An 18,624-nucleotide genomic window follows, 5' to 3' on the forward strand; every position below is an offset into this window, starting at 1 on the left:
ACTTATCAGGTTCAGGTTTGAGAGGAAAACCTTACTGAAACTCACCAAAATCCACTGCTACTTTACCAGTGTAAGCAACCAAGCAAAAGTCCATTGCTTTACTTTCACGCTAACACACACAGAGGAAATATTTTACAGTTGGGGTTCAGGGGATCAAAGAAGGACGGAATAGAACAGCCCAAGATGCATAATTTAAGCACACCATGGATTTTTCACCCTGGAAGTGGTTTTCCTGGTATAATTTAAGGAAGAAACAGTAAATAAAGATGAGATATGTCTTTGGCTGTAAAACTGAGCATGAATCTCTGAAAATATTCCAGAACTACCTCAAGCTCTGTCACAACCCAGGAATGGTGTGCTCAGTTCAGAACCTATGATTTTGTATGTGACATTTGCCTTGTCTTCACTCTCTCCGTACTTCTAACTGCATGTTTATTTTACGCAAATGTGAAGGTAAATGGTAGTTAACTCTACCTCTAACACCTAATTGATACAGAAATTCACCTTTCAGTTACAGCTCAAGAGCTTATCAATGTCCTCCAAATTCTTGGGAAACTCATTGCCAAGCTCCCTTTACCTTTGGTGGCTTATCAACCCTCAGGTGTGAGAGCGCCTGCCTGCAGAACACAAACCACTCTCAGAGGTCAGGCCCAATTTCTTTGGGAAACAGCAAGTGAACTATTCTGTTGCCGCATCTTTCTGGACACTGCTGGTGCTCCTGAGTACAAATACGAGATTAGTCTCACAGCCCATAATCCTATCACATCATAAGCCAGCGTTACACAGAACAGCAAAATTACAACCTTAAACCAGCTCCCAGAAGTGATGAACAGCATAACAGGGGGCTTAGACAGCAGGTAAGGTGTTACCCAAGAATTCTGGCAACAAGCACAGCTGCAAGGGCAAGCACATCATTATTGTGACCAGCAACCATTAAACTAATGTAACACTTGCACTAAGTTTGCTCTAAAATGCTCTGGTCAGACCTGTTATGTCTTGCGCTTTCCCCCCACCCAACAGGGGGATAGAGAAGAGACCTGAAAAAAAAAAAAAAAAAAAAAAAAGGCAAAAACTTGTAGGTTGAGATAAAGATGGTGTAATAGGCCAGAAAATGAAGGGAAACAAATATAATAAAGACTGCTACTAATAACAACAATAACAGAATACACAAAGCAAGTGAGGCACAATGCAATTGCTCACCAGCCACGAACCAATGCCCAGCCTGTCCCCGAGCAGCAGCACCCCCCAGCCAGCTCCTCCCAGCTCAGATCTCAGATGGCATCTTGCTTAGCAATAAGGCATGGGACATCCCTCTGGCCAGCCTGGGCCAGCTGTCCTGGCTGTGTCCTCTCCCAGCTCCCGGGGCATCCCAGCCCCCTCGCTAGCAGGGCAGCACGAGGAGCTGAAACATCCTGGGCTCTGTGTGACACTGCTCTGCAACAGCTAACACATCTGTGTGTTATCAGAATTATTCTCATCCCAAATCCAAAATGCTGCACCATAGCAATGACTAGGAAGAAAATTAACTCTATCCCAGACAAAAATCAGGACAGCACCTCATCTAGGATCACATTACACAAGACCTTAGTCTCCTCTAAGAAGTTAAGGTGTTCCTAAAACAATGGACAATCCTCCCCCTAAATCATGAAAAAATATCTCAGCACCATTTCAGGCATTACAATCAGTTAATGTTGTCTCCTTTTATGCTTTACATTTGAGAGTCCTTTCAGACTCATGCAGAAATTATACTGAAGACTCACACCTCTAGCAAAGTTGATTTTTGACCCCACTGATTCGTCAATGCCATTCTGTTCCACAAACACCTGAGAAAGTACAGCTTAAGAGACCCATTTTGTGCGAAACTTAGACAAGTACCTTCTTGCTTTTTGCACAGTAGAAGAATAAAACAAAATAGCACATTTAGTGAGTTGAAGTGAAAAAGTAACAGCATTTTACACCTACAAAACCAGCTCAGATTGAAAGGATCAAAAGAATGTAGCTTTGTGATATTTCAACAGTTTGTAATATTCAAAGACTTCTCCTCCTTGCCTCAATACTATATGCAATGTCAAAGTAATTTATAAATGTATGTAGGGGTAAATAGATCTTTATCTTCTTTTAATCTCAAAAGAATTCATTTCTGGCAATTAATTCTACTAACTTACCACATAAAATTTGCAAAGCTGACAAAATACCAAGACAAAAATACCAAACCACACATCCTGCCAAGATCTTGCTTCATTTCTAATCAGGCTTGACTTTGCTAGTAAATTAAGTGCTAACAAAGGACTAAGGTTTGTTGCAGGCTCATTTGTTGGTTTGTGGCTGGTTTTTTTTTAGTGCTCTTGTTTCAGAGAGGTGGGGCAAGGAGTCAGAGAAACACGCTATTTAGAAATTCTTCGCTTGATATACTTAACAAAAATTCTGCTTTTTAATCTGACTTCTTCCAAGTTGAGGCTGACAGTCACACAGGAAGTGGCCACTACAAGTTCTATTTCCTGGAACCGAAATTCGGAAGGTATATCTTATTAGTGGATATTCTCAACTCTGCAGGGCTACTCACAGGCAAGAGAAGTTCATGCAGCGATCAGTGTCTAGAGTAGCTCAGAGTAAATAAATGAAGCCTTCTGAGCACAAACAAGGCCATTAATAATAATTAAAAAGCTGTGCATGAAGCATACTCTTCTACTTAGAACTCCCACTGGACAACCCCCGATTTGTCTACGTAGTACCTGTATGAAGTTCTGCTCATTTTAAGATTACTTACTATTCTGCCTCACTACTTATTCTGGTGCATTTTCTCCTGTGTTACCAACAGCTCTCTGAAACAAGCTGCTCCTGAAACCTTTAAGCACCTTCTGTGCATGGCTTGGAACTACACCTGGTCCTTAGACTAAATCAACACGCAGCATGTTCCTATGGCTGCTACTGAAGAATAATACTGCTAAGAATATCATGTATGCTACTGGAAGATCTGTAGCGGACATGCTACAGAAGTTATTCTGAACCTGCTTTAGCATTTCCAACAGTACTCAAACATCGTTGTTTATACCAGTCATAAATGTGAGGTGTGTCAGATGCTTCCCCCTTTTTAGTTCAATTTCAGCAAGGTGACAAAGAAACATCAGTTAAGTATTAAAGGGAGTGAAGTGACTAATAATGATAAAACTGAATTGATCTATTCCTTTCACAGTCCTCCATATTTTCTAAATGAATATACTCAATTTTGATTAGCTTCCATCCTAAGCCTGAACTATTTTTTCTTGCTATTCCACACTCTTTCTTGAAGGAGATTTCAAATTCTTCTCCTCGCTAGGTTATGCGGACATTTTAGAAACAGAAGCCAGACAAAGTTGTGTGCATCACCCATTTCTGTTAAAAATGGAACTAAGTACGTAGTAATTTACACGTTCTTCTGTATATCAATAAAACTGATTTCCACAAAGTAGAAAAAAATTCTAGTGTCAAACCCTAGTTTTGCAAATTCATCACAAGTTTACCCTGGCAGAAGCACAAAGCATGCAGAAGACACCAAACCCACCACCCAAAGGCTTTCCAGGCTAAGCAACGTGTCTCACAGCCAGGTCTGCGAGGTTGTTAGTCACTCACCTTCCCTCATTGATCTTTGCCTTTTCTCCTTGGCAAGGGAAGTTCTCAATGTAACCCAGACTGCAGTTGATCCGCGTCCAGTCAGGCTGGCACACAGCGAGGAAGTGAGGGCGCAGTCTGCCTATGGCGTACTTGGCAATGTCCGTCAGCGACTGGCTAGCAGCTGCTCCAAAAATGAAGGTCCCAATGGCTTTGTAAATAGTGGCTATGTAGTTATTTCTGACAAATGAATTTGAGTGCAAATTGTTATAAAAGACAGAGAGAGTCTCTCCTAGGATTATCTGAAAGAAAAAGAAGGACAGCAGTTAAAGGAAGACAGTGACTTGAGAGAAAAAGATTACTCTTGTTACTACTTCATTACGTAGTTTCAAAAAAAATTGATTCGGCTCCAGAATTAATTTTCCCAGGAATTGGTAGTAACCATTCATAAAGCTTTAAAAAACATTTTTATATAAAAGTTAAAAGAACATTTTGCCTTACCCTGCTTTATGCCGAGCTTTATACAAATATGCTGATTGCCAAGATTTACTAAAACAAAGCCTTCTCAGAGGAAGATTCAACCATACTATTTAACATGGCTCTGATCAGAAGCATTTCCTCTAGCTTTAGGTTTTATCCTACACTGAGTCTTCCTTAGCTAAGTTTCCACTAGGCTTTTTTTTTTTCCTGTCAGAAAGTTTGGTGTTATTTTGGTGAAGCCAGGAACTATTCTGAAGGATCAAAATCTGATTTCTAGATGTGAAAGGACAGTTATTTAAGCAAAGAAACCTCTATATCTCAAGAAAATTTTATCTTTAGGGGAGAAAAAAGCTAATGACAAATATTACCAAGGGCTTTCAAGGTATAAGCATCACAAATATATTAAGTGTTGATAAGAAAATAGATATAATTTTATTTTCCAATAACTTCTGTCTTTTGCAGAAAGCGTATTTTTCTTAAACTAAGCGTACAAAACCTCAGCGTCACTTGATAGAGTTAATGCTCCACGCCAGAGAGGCTGGGCATGAGCCAGCCAGTCCCATTTGACACAGAAGGGCTCTCCTCACACAGGTGATAAAATGGAAGCAAGGCTGCATGCAGTTAGGCAGGTATCATTAGAAATCCTGTAAGGATTAAATGATGGCTCCATCTGTCACTTGAGAGAGTGACATGTCCACAACCCCAGAGAGGCAGAGCTTGAGCAAATAAGGCTGTCATTAGACACTGGCACCTGGGCAAACGAGGCAGCTGTTAGTAGCTTTGCACACTTCAGGCAGGCAGACAAGCCAATGAGGGTATGACACTGATAGCTTTTGGGTTCTGCACGCTACCAAAACATGGACCGAAACAGAGGAACGATGAAACATGGACTAAAATGAAACATGGACTAAAGCTGAAGAAGTTACATTTCAGGCACAGCAGAAATCAAAGCTCTCAGACAGAATCTACCCATCCCACAGAGTGTCCTCTTAGCAAGGATAGCTGAAATGAAGCGTCACAGCCATGACCATGTATTGGCTCGTAAAGAACTAATCCCTTTTAGAGAACACGGCTGAAAAAGTTGGAAGGCCACTCATCTCAGCTGAGGCGATTACAGAAACAAGTTATGTCAGTGGTATCTGGGCTCAGAGCATTCGTCTTCAGTGATCTGTATAGGCATTAAGACACCAACATTTGCTTCTTTCTACCATCTGACTTGAAATAAGCTAGATGGACCTCAGCTGTTACCCAGCATGGCTGCTCCTTGGCAATTCTGCCTGCCGGGTTTGAGCATAAACATGTAAAATAAAGGGGGGGAGGATTTAAAAAATCTGCTGCATTTATGTTCTAAAGCACAGCTTTTCCTGTAAAAGGAAAGTCAGTCAGTTCTGGTTCCCAACCCCACATTTCTACAGGTAAGGATAAAAAATTCACTTCAAGAGCACACATCAGCTACAGGTTGAGCTACATGTTGGAACCTCGATAAAAATCCATACCTACAGTATCTATACAAGAGACTCAGACTGCCATGATATTTCCTGCTTTTAATCCATTTGCCCAGAAAAACAGCCAGCTGACATTCTGCTTTAGCTGCTCATTATCCTGCTCTAATTTCTGACATATTCCTGGATAAGTCGTTAAACACCTAAAAATCTTGTTTGGCATAAAAAGTTTCAACACTGCTGAAACTGTAGCTGCCGTCAAATTTGATGTCACCCAGCACAAAGGCATGAGTGGAATCTGAAGTTTTTTGGTAGATCTGGACAGAAATGAAGCCCCTGTTGAGGGGCCATTGTGGGAATTTAAGTACAGTCCCACAAGACATAAAACAAAGTAACTGGTGAGATCCAGCTTTCCACTCCACCCATGCTCAATGGCATGGTCCTGCCACTTCTTGCATGAGCTGTGAGGAGAAGGGAAGGGGGTGACAGTCCCCTGCCCCACAGAGCACAGCTGAACCACATTAGGTGCAGCAAAGTGAAACCCAGCATTAACTCAGACAGCTGGACACTGTTTTATTCTCACCTTCAGAGTAAGTTCAGGAAAAAAATCTCCCTAGCTCCTTATTCTTTGTGTTCTAAAGCTATGGTTGTGCTACGTTCTGACTTGAAGTCATAATATTATGTTTTGTCTTATTCCAGAACTTTTTACCTCCAGCCTATTTCCAGTGGCTCTGTGGCAAACAGAAATATTTACTTAATAGGTTATGATAACTCGCCTCCTGAGCAGTAGCTCCCAAAAGAGGAAAGCTTTAAAGAGACATTTAACACACGAGTCTTATTCTTAACCCATAAAAGCTCTCTTCATTCCTGTATCTTACAAACTGTAGAATTAAGTCACCTAAAAACCAAAATATGCCACTATAGTTCTGTGGTGTTCTTTTCCTGTTCTTCACTTATATTTGTTTGGCTTCAAATGAAAACTTTTTAGTTATCCTTACCAGAACACCATTTCTCCTGCTTTAGCAGCAAAGCTATGGGCATTACTTTAAAGTTTGAGAAATCCTATAGAAAAATGTTTTAGAGATCTGTATTACAGACTGCCCCTCCTTCCCACCCCCCATTGAAATCAAAATGCAATGAAAAAAAAAAAGTTTAACTTACAACAATTATACTGAAAGGAACAATTATTCCTGCTAACAACTTATAAGAAATGGTGTCCTCTTTGTATGGATACTGGATGGATTCGTCACTACAGAAAAATCCTCTCTGGAAGGGGATACGTCTTGAATTGAGAATTGCAAAAGGCAAGCCAGCTAGCAAAAAGGAATAAAAAATACATTACAAAAGCAACATTTAATCTCTGGTGATTATTACACCCCCGCGTTTCCAAGGAGCAGTGCATGAAAAGGAAGGGACATGCAGCAGGTGGGAAGGCTGTGCGCTCTGCCCAAGGGCTGCCTCCTCCCGGGAGAGGCTGCTGAGCCACGTGCACAGGTTTGAGGAAGGAGAGAGAGGACAGGATTTCCTTCACCTTCACGTTCGTGGCACACAAAGCATGAAAGCATGCCGAAACCATGACTGAGTAAACAGTTTAGTGACAGCCACCGAGTGGCTCAATTTGCTGCTGCTGCCACAATTACCCACTCCTCCTTTACGTTGCAGTGAGCAGCAGCTGCCCCTTTATGCCTTCCCTGGCCAGCTTTGGAAAGCAGGAGAGCAGAAACTGCATTGCGTGATAGCAGAAGAGGGGTGCTCCTCGGGGAGTGCAAGTGCAGAGGGAGATTTCAGGAAGGAGCAGGGGAAGGATGACAAGGTGAGCATGCAGCCTCCTCACTCCAGGCACACTGGTTAGGTCCCAGGAATAACGTGGTCACTGCACACACCCAACAGCCTCGGGGCTTGGAGGTTTCGTTCCCGTTTTCCATCAAAAGGAGTTTCTGTCATCTTAAGGACAAGATGAAGGCACACCATAGACTGTGCACCAGGAGACCTGCAACACTAATTGAAGCTAGGCATTTGAATGGCAGAGTTTAAGAGAAGTTCACAAGAGGATACAAACTCTTACCAAGGCATTTTTAAAACCCTGATCCTCTGTCTGAGGCTCAAAGATTGCAGGCACTGCTCCTACAGGGATGAATAACCTCAGAAGGATGTGACTGTATGGAAGAAGAGAAATGGGAGACCACCGAGAACCTTCACTAAGTCTTCAACTTAGGGATTTACAAGCTGAAGAGAACTTGATTTTGTGCTCGAAATACGGTAGCATCACACAAAATGCATACCAGATGAGAGCTGGACAAAGAAAAAGTCATTTTGGGGAAGACCCTCCTCCTTATATACCAGTTAGGGATCACAAGGATGAAAGATGGGCTCCGTCCTGCCTACAGGAGAGATGCCACCGTGATCACACTTCCCTCCTCAGGACCTTTGTGTCAGGGCACAGCCCAGCTTTCTCTTCCCACATACATACCAGCCACCCCCAGGTAAGTGTCTACAAACAAAGATAATATAGAAAGGACAGAGAAGATGACATCGGGAAGAAAAAATATCAAATGCTGCAAAAAATTAGGGAGTAGGGAAGGAGTAGAGCTCAGAGTTATAGCCAAACTTCACAAAAGTGAAAGAGAAAACACTGGATACTTCTCAAACTCCTTCCCCCTTGAATCTCCACTCGGGAAGCCCTCCAAACAAAGTCCAACTCGTGGTGCAGACACAGATGAGGAACACGGTGGTTACGCCAATGTTTCGCTCCAGCTTTTGCTGTTTACGTCACAGAGAAGTGACTTTTAAACAAACGCTTCAGTTTCAAAACTGAGAGGGAAGAATGAATGACAAGCCAGTGACTCATGAGGTGAAAACTTCCTCGAGGCAACCTGAGAGTGACGCAGTGCTGGGACACAGCTGAGTAGCTCGGGGCTTGTTGCAGTGCCCATCGCTCAGAATCAAACACGCTCTGCACTGCTCCACTTACACAAATCCAAGCTTCCTACCACTTCCAGGGAGGAGAAAAGCCCTGCCATTGTGAAGAGGGGTTGTTTCCAGATCCATGCCAGGGGGACTACAACTGATCTGGCTCTGGAAGCCATCCAGGCACACCGACCGAGCAGAGGAGGGACAGCAGGACGGGCTGAGAGCCAAGCCAGAGCCTCTCCAAAACACTGAGCCATTCAGACAGCAGCCAGCGCGCTGCCCCGGGAGCTGGGCTGTGCAGGACAGTGCAAAAGCAGCCTTTCTACCAGGGAAAGAAAAAGAAAACATAACAAAACAACAAAAAAATACTAGCGTTCCTTGATCCTAATAGCAAGGATAGCAGGGATTTGGAAGACATCACAGCCCAGCTCTCACTTCTGCCTTGCTCCGTGGTGGTGTTACAGCAGCACGCCTGCACATCAGCTGCAGATCAGTGTTTAGCTCCCTTGTGCGAGGGAGGAGGCAGAAGTAGCATGCAGCCACGAGGGAAGGTGCTGCTTGTCAACACGAGGCCATGATGCATTTCCAACACCATTTATTCCATAGAAGTATGATGGAACAAGGGATGTTTTTGCCCTAGACATACACTAACAAGAAGATTCAAGACTTCTTTAGATCTTAAGGTTAAAAATGAGGACTGATACGTGACTGATAAAATGGACTGATAAAATAAGGCTGATTTTTACAGGATTTACTCTTTCAAAGTTGGTAGTTTCCAATCATCCCTGTAAAGCAGTCACTCACACAATTAAGCTCAGCCTACGAACACAAACCACAGCATCCCAGAATTGCTGAGGCTGGCAGGGGCCTCTGGGTCCATTCAGCCCAACCCCTGCCCAAGCAGGGACACCCAGAGCAGGTTGCCCAGGACCATGTCCAGGCAGCTACCAAAACCCAACACCTCTGCTCTCCTAGGCGTTGTCACTGGCATGTCACCAGCTGTGTATCATCCCTTTTAAAGACCTGCTTTATGATTAATGGCATGAAGGTGGCTTCATCCCCACTTCCTCCTACCCCCACCTTACTGCTCCAAATTCTCATGGCTGGAAAGGAGGCAAGTTTCTGGAGGGCTCAGGTTATGTTTTAAAAGTGTTTTTTTTTCCTTGCAAAGAGAAGTTGTTTGAAATGTGTGCTCACTCTTCAGCAATACTGAGATTCTGCTCTAATTAGTCTGTAATTGCTTGCAGCACTGTCCTGTATCAAGAGCATGCAAACAGAATAGTTAACTAAACAACAAACTTGGTGTTTGCTTTGCATTTTAAGCTTCTAGGAACCAGCTAAAATAAGTTAGACTGCCCTCTTTCACAGCTTCTCTCCATCACTCAAGTGCTGAGGTGCATCTTCATCTGTCTGATGTTCCACTGCTCGTGTTTGTTAGACCAAGAGTCGCGTAATAAAGCAATGAAGAGCATGGTAAAAGAACTCACATTTCACCCTAGCACTCAGAACCTCTCCCCAGGCTTAAGAGAGAGAAGGACTCTGATCTTCCTGAGCTATAATCCTTCAAGCAGTATTACCAAGACAACATATGAAGTATTACGCAGTCATTTGTGTCCAGCAGTGGACTACTGACAGACCAGCACTAGGTATGAAAGCATATAATGGGTTGCTCCATGGAGCTTTGAGGGAAGTACTACACCTACACCTGAAGGCCACCGAGTATGGGGAAGAACATCCATTAATTATGGGAGTCACAGACAGTTTCCTGAAGTCATAACCAGCAACGCTCAAATAAGAAAGCCAGTAGCTTTGAGTCAGAAAGCACGATTTCATTGAGACAGTCTTAAAAAGTTTGATATTTACCTACAATTAATCCAAAGACTAATCCAAAGAGCTATGCTGTGTAACATAACACTGTTAAAAATTTTATACAGTTTGTTACATGTAATATTTTTTTTTTCCAGTTTCTTCCAGTTGTAACTGATTAAAGAAACAATTGCAGCAGACTTATCTTCTTGTTCTGAGCATGTCTCAGTGCTGAAAGGAGACATGTTCCATTAAAAGCTGGCGCAGAAGTTTTAGTTTCCAAAAGCCAGCTTACTGGCAGTTTTATCAGATTGATCTAATACTATCAAACCGAAACCTTCAGTCAACAGAACTACATTTGCAATTTACCATTTGCACAGTCCAAGGCAGTTGCTAATCAGTAACCAAAAAGACATCAAGATCCAGTAAAGCACTCTCCCGGGGTCTACAGATACCCCCTCAAAACACGCTCCATACAGCAGGTTTAATTTACTCCTTTTAAATACACATTGATTGGTTTCACTGTTAGATGGTTTAGAGGGGAAGGGAGCAAAGGAGAAGTCAGAATAGGGAGACAACAGCAACCCCTGTTTCTGGCAAGCAAAACCATTGAGAAAATGCACCATAACTGATGGTTTTGCTGTTTTAAGTGCCTGAGTTTGTTTAGAAAAATAAACAAATCCCACATAAACAAGCCTGACACTTAGATTGAAATCCTTTCAAACATAGACCTTTAGTACTTCTGCAGTGTAAGTACACATCCCTCCAAGATAAAAGACAGAAATACACAGTTCAGCTTTCATACAAACACAAAAATACAAGCAACACAACTGGCACAATGTCTGAACAAGGCAAAGCCTCTCACTGTAATAAGCACAAAGTTAGTTAGCCCTATATTGTGATGGACCTTTTTTTTTAAAAAAAAAAAAACCCTGAAAGATACCATCATTTCAGAGGACAGGCATAAGAAAAAATAACAGAATTTTAGACCTGTTGCAGGATAAGCCTACCTAGACATGAGATGTATCCACCTGGAAGTATCAAGGTTATTTATCAAGGAATAGTAGTAAAAAATCAGCAGCAAATCACTGGGCAGTAGGGGTGAATGCTACATCTTGCACAATCACACTGACACACTATGTTAAAAGAAAGGCCCTGCTTTTTCTACAACTACCCATTTCCCCCTAACCAAGCTTCAAAGTGCAGAGTCTGGCAAACAAACGGGAGAATTACTAAAAACCAGCTGGACTCAGTTTTAGACAAAAGTAAGAAAAGTAATTGGATTTGTCTCTTTAGTAAGAAGTAGAGATGGCAAAGGGTCATTAAAGGCTCTCTACTGAGTACTTCTCAGATGACAATACCAAAAAAGCATCCCTGATGCGTACTTGTAAAGGTTTACAAGTCAACTGCAGCAGGGTGAAGAAATTGCCTAAAGGGAAAATGACAACAGGTATGTTAAGAGGAACTATAAGGCTGGGAGAAGGTTACTGGCAGGGTAATCTCAGGGATCAAGTCACGGAGCTAGCACTACGCAGTGTATAATTTATTAATGATTCTGGCATAACTAGCAGATGTACTGCTGACAAAGCTGGCAACTCTTTGACACACTAGAAGATCAAGGTCATCCAGTTTTGCCTGCAAAACCACTTTAAGGACAAGAGAGATGGAGATTTGTCCATTAATGAGTTCAGAGTTATGCACTTGGAGGTTAAGCTACGCAGATGAGCTTGTCATTTCAGCGTACAAGAGGGGGAAAATCGTTTCCTATGGCTGCTGTACATCAATAGAGCAGCCATTAGACAAGGCTTTTCCAAAGCACTTCTTCATGGAGCTAAAAGCTGACCATTACCACGCAGGCTGAAAGAACATCACACTAGGATTGCATAGGGTTATTATCCCTCCTACTCTCCTCAGGAGGGACATCACTTTACATTCATCTACACTGTATGTCAGTAGCCAGATATATTGCTGTCCTGTCTTGACCCCTCAGGTTTTCTGCATGATATTTTGGTGAGACGATCATTTGGACTTAAAGAAAAAAGTTTTGCTGGTTGGTTTACATTGTTTTATTTTTTAAATGCTGCTTTGTTGTCTGAGAACTTCATCCTCCTAGTCTAATTTCCAATTATTAATTGATCAACTACTGATAGAGACCTCCTTAATTCTAGAAGAGAGGATTAATAGGATTATAGAGGAATTAAGAGGAATACTAGGATTAGGAGAACAGGTGGTTGACACCAGGAAACAGTGAATACATTTCTGACAGAACAGACTTATACCTCAGTGCTTCACTAGTGGGTTGCAATAATCTAGAAAGACAAAGTTAAGGCTCTTCTTGAAGAGCTGAGAGAATAGCAGACAGCAAAGCCATCACCACTTTCAACTTATTAGCTAATGTCAACTTCATTAGAACTGCTTTAAACTAGGGAAGACCTAGATTTCCAATGGAAAAAGCGTGGTATTTGGTAAGTGGTATTTTGAGATTAAGTCCTCTTACACCAGAAATTCAAGACAGTCAAGGCAGAAGCCAAGTTAATGCTTCTCCTGTATGTTCTGTAGAGACCTGCTACTACGTTCATCAGCAAAAGCATTCATAGTATTCATCTGTACAACACTAGAAAACATGCCTGGAAACATTCATTTTACAATGACTTAGCTGAAATTTCCAAGACTTTGTTATTACCCCATGTAGCTACCTGCATTCTGGGCAGGCTGCTACTGGTCTCTCACAGCTCCTTACAGACAAGTTAGATTTTTGCTTCTCTTTTTCAGTTTTATAACAGCTCCACTTTCCATTTATGTAAAGAACTTTAAAGTTCATGAGAGCACCTAGGAAGAGCCATCAATCTTTGGTTCACCAAGAGCAACTGCTGCTTTTTGTCAATCAATTTTTGCCAGAAAAAAAGCTGCGTAAGCCATTTACTGCCTAGGGCACAGCAAATGAAAGTGTGAGCAGGTGAGCCAGAGGACAGAAGACAGACTGCTCATTATTTAAAGTAATTTAAGCAGAAGTTTCAACTCTCTCTCCCTACATCTCCCCCTATTCCTTTTTACTCTTTCATATACTTTGTCAACTAAAACCTTCAAGAACAGCTCAAACACACTGACAGCTTGGTCTTCTCATAGTTGTGACCAAACTTCACCTACAAGTTTAAAAACCCTTGCCTGAAGCTCTGTCTACTATTAGGCTGCCAATTATTTTACTCTGGTTCTTACATGGCACCTTCATCGCTGTATTAATAATTGCATCTGAAGGATTGAGAAAAGAAGTACAACCCAAAGTCTACACACTTAATAGGCAAGCTGCCACAATTTAAGATTTGCATCTGGTACAGGTGACTCATTCAAGCACAGAATGTGCTTGGTGCTCCTCTGGTATTGTTGCATCCAACTGCTCTGCAGGGCAGCCGTGCAACAGAAGGGGCTGAAGCTGGTGCAGAGGCTCAGAAGTGGCAGGTGTTGCATCCAATCTCACTCAAGGATGACTGGTCTTTTAATTAAAGTACATCACCCTACACATTACCCCTTCACACAGGGTTATTATGCTGGGTTTAAGCACAGTATTCCTCAGAATAAGCATGGTTTCAAAGACAATACTCATTTGGAGTATAGGAGGTGAAAAGTTAGTGTCAAGCAGAACTCATACCAGAATATGAAATTCATCAGCACTGCCCGAAAAGGTTTCCAGTGCAATGGAAATTATGAGAGTAGCACATTTTCCTATTTGAAAGGTTTCCTATAGTAGAGAAACTCCTGTTTAATAAATAATAAATCTATTAGTTTTAATAACTAGAGACCTAAAAATGAGAAAAGGGATGCTAATGTGCGCTCTAGTGTCAAAATGAAATTTAATTTCAATCAGTTGCAAAAGTATCAGCAGTGGGCCATAAAAAAAGTTATGACAGCAAAAAATGAAACACGTATCTCCACCAATCTGAGTCTTACAATGGCTTAATTTCAGTTCCCTGCTTTATCAGTCTTTACCACAATTGTAACTACATTTGTCCCTTGAGAAACATGAGTTAGCCCAGTAAGTGCTTGTATCATTAATCAGATAGGAACTCTCAATTGAAGTTTCACTGCAAAACGGATCCCTTTCACAAACACAGCAAAATTTCGCTTCTTTTGTCAGAAAAGAAATCAATAGGTGGCCTCCAAACCTCCAAAACTTTCCTTTGTAGGAAGGAAAACTGACAGCCAGATACTGATGCATATGGTGGAAGGACATATTTCTGAAAACTTTAAGTCTAATTGGTCAAAGAAACAAAACTAAGTGGCTTCCTTTTGGGAAGGCTTTGTGATACTGAAAACAGCAACCTCTGCCAAACCAAACAAAGACTTTGTTCTGTTTTATGAAGTAAAAGACAAAGTGATGTGGCAGGGGGCATTGGAGTTAGGTGATCTTTAAGGTCCCTTCTAATCCAAACCGTTCTGTGACACAACTTGAGTGTACGTCTTCAAGGAGGATAAATTGAGTTCCAGACCCACGACATTCCTTTCACTCAAAGGAAGGAGTCCCAAGCAGCGGATTTAAGAAAAGCTGCATAAGTGCCCCTGAAGGCAGTGGGTCTAAGAATGAGGACTGGGGGAAGAGAAAATTGATTTGTAGGTCAGGTCACCAGAAAAGACCAACTGATGGAGCACATGCAAATGGGCATGGTTAGAGCTTGCCACAAGAGAGACATTGACACACTTTGTCATTGTTCCTTCTACATAAAACTAGACTTCTTAACGATGGAATATCTATGCCCTACTCATTATTGTACATTTGGTGGTTTTTTTTGGTTGTTGGGTTGCACGCACACGCCTTTGAAGTTATTTTATGTTCCACTACAGGCCTATGCTACCAACTGAAACAGACAAGACCTTTCATTATTATTATGCAAGAAAGATGTTGAGGCCATTTCTTACTGGATTCTGAAGATAAGCAATCTTTTAGTGCAGCAAGGAACATACTCATAATATTTCAAGCTATTCTGCTTAGATTTCTTGAGGCTTTGGTGGCTAAAGACTAAATAACTGGATCAGGGATACCTCTACATTGTTGAGTGCTAGAGGGAAGGCCTATAACCACTTTACTCCTCAATTAACCATTCATTTTTCACATTTCAGATATGTTTCCCTTTACTTCCCTCAACTTCTTACCACAAGTTCTTCTTTCTTGTAATGAGACAAAGCTGAGGTTAAGTCCAATGTAGGAACAAGAGTCTGTGAGAACAAAGTTTGCACAAAAGACCTATTTATGAACTCTCTTTGCACGGTACTAGACCCTACTTTTAGCATCAACTCCTTTATTAAAAAGCCTGGTCCTTCCACAAGACTCTTATCTCAGGATAACATTTGGACTAGATGTGGGATAATGAGAACTACTGTTCAATAAGCTCTCATGAACCAGCTTTGAGCCTGTTGAAGGTATTGATTCAAAACATACCACTTCCAAAAACTTTAGCTGCCCTGAAAACAGGTCTCAAGCCTCCATTGAGACAGTCAATGGAGGCAGCAAGAATCCTCCATTGAGACAGCAAGAATCAGCCTGGATATCTGATTCTCCTGTTCTCTGCCTTGTCAACTTTTTCCTTCCATTCTGACTAAAAGCAATATTGAAGTTAGAAAGCATTCAGCTGGAATCCACTTGAAATTCAGTAATTGATAAAAACCTATTTCTTTGGCTCCCTAGTTCTACAGCTCACCCTAGTCCTTAAGTTCTCAGTAAGCACAAAGGCTGTTTTTCACCCTTTGCAAGGGGCTGAAGAACTGCCTACAGACATTTCCAGAACTGTTTCCACAACCCGATTCTCCTCCCCTTCCAAGTTTCAGCAGTGAAGTACAATTACAATTTAAATATCCATTGTTCTGACAGGGTCCCAGCCGTTTCAGAGGCAGATTCTTTTTACTCAGTGCAGAGTAGTTTAATTTTGGTTTTATCCTACAGTAACTTCCATCATTCTCAGAAAGAGGTGTTTTACAAGGAGCTCATCAGCTACAGAACTTGGAAGCATCACAAACTTAATCCAAGCCAACTAATAGGCATCAGTTAAGACTTCTTGCATTAGTAGACCAACACTTAAGAGAACAAGGTGGGGGAATCTAAAACCAGAACTAATAAAACCAGTTAGGTTACTGCATTACCTACACACAGCAGTAATATACCTCTGCTACAAAGACTGCCTTTCTCTCACTAGATCACAGGAAACCTGTGTTACGTTATGGTTTGTACATGTTCAAACTGAAACAGAATCAATCTGGATAACAGGTATTGTTGTTGCAAACCTAAAAATGCTTTAGATTTTGACAGTCATTCTCCCCCTTCCCTCCCCCCCAAAAAAAAAGCAAACACAAACCATAGGCCAGAAATGATGGATACAGTTATATATTCTAATTCCCTGCACCAAGGCACTATAAGTTTGCTGTGCAAATCCTACACGTACATTAGAGGACTCAACTGAAAAGCTTCAGACAACTATTTTCCTCAAAAACTGAACTAAATACTAATGGTAACAATTGTTGTGTTGACCTTACTTTTATTGAAGAGGAACAAACCTTTAACAAACAAACATTGAAAGCAAAATTTGAGTAAAAAAAGCACATGTATAGGTTCTACAGATATCTGGTGACTTGTTTTAAATGGCTACTTCTACCTTCTAACCAGTTTAATATGTGCAGAGACAAGATGAAACTCCAGGCCAGAGACTTGTGAATAGTTAGATTTTGGCTCTCTAAACCAGCTCAAACCTTACTAAAATTTGGATACAATCAGGCTTAAAGTATTGTTAACAGAACTACCGCAGAGTTGAATTCTTCTTTATTAAAATCACGTGGTCTTGAAAACAGAGCCTCTTTTCTGTAAGCATCTGGATTTTCAGCCTCTGTATCCCACTTTTGAAGGTTTAAGGAATTGTTACACTTTTTAAACAACAAAAAAACACCACCGAGTTCAACTTAGACTTATTTCTGTAGAAAGCGTACAGAACCAACACTTGCTAATTGCAGGTTTGCATGCTCTGCTAAAGTGGAAGTCTTATCACCATAAATATTTATCAGAGTAACCCATTCTGAACAGAAGACAGATGTATTCATTTCTTAGCAATATGGAACCTGTCGTGTTTTGCTCCCCAAAGATAACAATTGAGGCTCACTAAGATGCAGCAAATCCTCATCTCCAATTTTTCTGTTCCCGAAGCAAATGAGATTATACAGACACTGCTAGTTAGAAATTAGCTCCAGATTTTCTGTGCAAACAGAAAGTAGCCAACTGCACCTTTCACATGTATACGACTATACATACATTCGGGACTTTGCCTTTATAACCTCTCCTCCTGGCTTCAGCTCAGTCACAGTGCTGTAATCCTAGAAGGCATACATTTTACTCCCATCACCAAAGCTCCCTATATATTAGCTACTTACAGAGAAAATGGGCAGGGTGAACCCCACTGTGTAGAGGACAGTGGATGTGATGGTACTGTCATGGAACGGATACTTGATGCTGTCATCATTACAGAAAAAGCCTCTCTGATACGGTTTTATTTTGGCCAAGTTTAGAACACCAAGGGGTAAGCCAGCTGTTGGGGGAAGGAAAACAAAAAACACAAGAAAAGAAATACATATGGTTAAATCAAAAAAAAAAAAAAAAAAAAAACATTCTTAAACATGCATGGAGGAAACTAGGAAACTACCAAACATGCAAAACTCAAGTTTCCCAGGTCAGAGCAAATTATCATGCAGCATACACACTTAGAAAACCATTTTTACAGAAATTTTATACATCTGCTTCAGAAAGACCTTGATATTACCCCACCAGATAGAGAAGTTAAGCATTCAGAACTCCAAGTCCTTTCATCAGACAGAGTTGCCACACACACTGAACCAAGATTATGCTTAAGGACAGCATTTGCCACTCACATGACCAGCTAGTTAGCGAGGGCAGTCTGTGCCCTTCTGTGCCCTCTCCACCCCATGACATTGGCTCATATCTGAATTACCAGCCTTGTTCTACACACTAATCTGGTCAGTGCTTACAGAAAACAAGGGGGAAAAAAAAAGGTATTTTTCTTTTGAGTAGGGGAGTTAAAGATTTCATGCAAGTGTTTTTCCATGCAGGTAAGGAGAGCAAGAGAACTTCAGAGACACCAGCAGGAAACATGGGCACTTTGAATGGACTGCATCTAACAGCAATGAGGTTTTTAATTTTACAAGGTGCATTTACATGAATTTGGTTCACTTCAGAAGACTTCTGCATGCACATAACAATGAATTTTAACATGAAAACAGAGACTCGGGTCCGAATGACAGCTCTCTGAACTTACTCTGCACATATAACGCATTAACTTATGTCCTCTCCTAAGTTCACTCCCAGCATGCCAGCAGTCATACCCTAAAGAAGCCATCAAGATGTCTGAAA

The 18,624-nt window shown here is 41.3% G+C and overlaps 1 protein-coding gene across 2 annotated transcripts in view; it reads right to left on the reverse strand.

Annotated features, from left to right (window-relative positions):
• Window positions 1-18,624, reverse strand: part of PLPP1 (phospholipid phosphatase 1) — a 59,092-nt gene that overhangs the window by 27,133 nt on the left and 13,335 nt on the right. Inside the window, exons 2-3 of one of the 2 annotated variants that reach the window (XM_082783223.1) lie at window positions 17,631-17,785; window positions 3,610-3,890 (exon numbers count right to left, since the gene is read on the reverse strand). In XM_082783223.1, coding sequence (XP_082639349.1) covers window positions 3,610-3,890; window positions 17,631-17,785 — 436 coding nt within the window. Of the gene's footprint in view, window positions 1-3,609; window positions 3,891-6,671; window positions 6,824-17,630; window positions 17,786-18,624 lie in introns of both variants that reach the window. The other variant, XM_082783224.1, reaches the window with a different exon arrangement.

The sequence above is a fragment of the Aythya marila genome, assembly GCF_965140915.1.
Source record: "Aythya marila genome assembly, chromosome: Z".
Taxonomy (NCBI): domain Eukaryota; kingdom Metazoa; phylum Chordata; class Aves; order Anseriformes; family Anatidae; genus Aythya; species Aythya marila.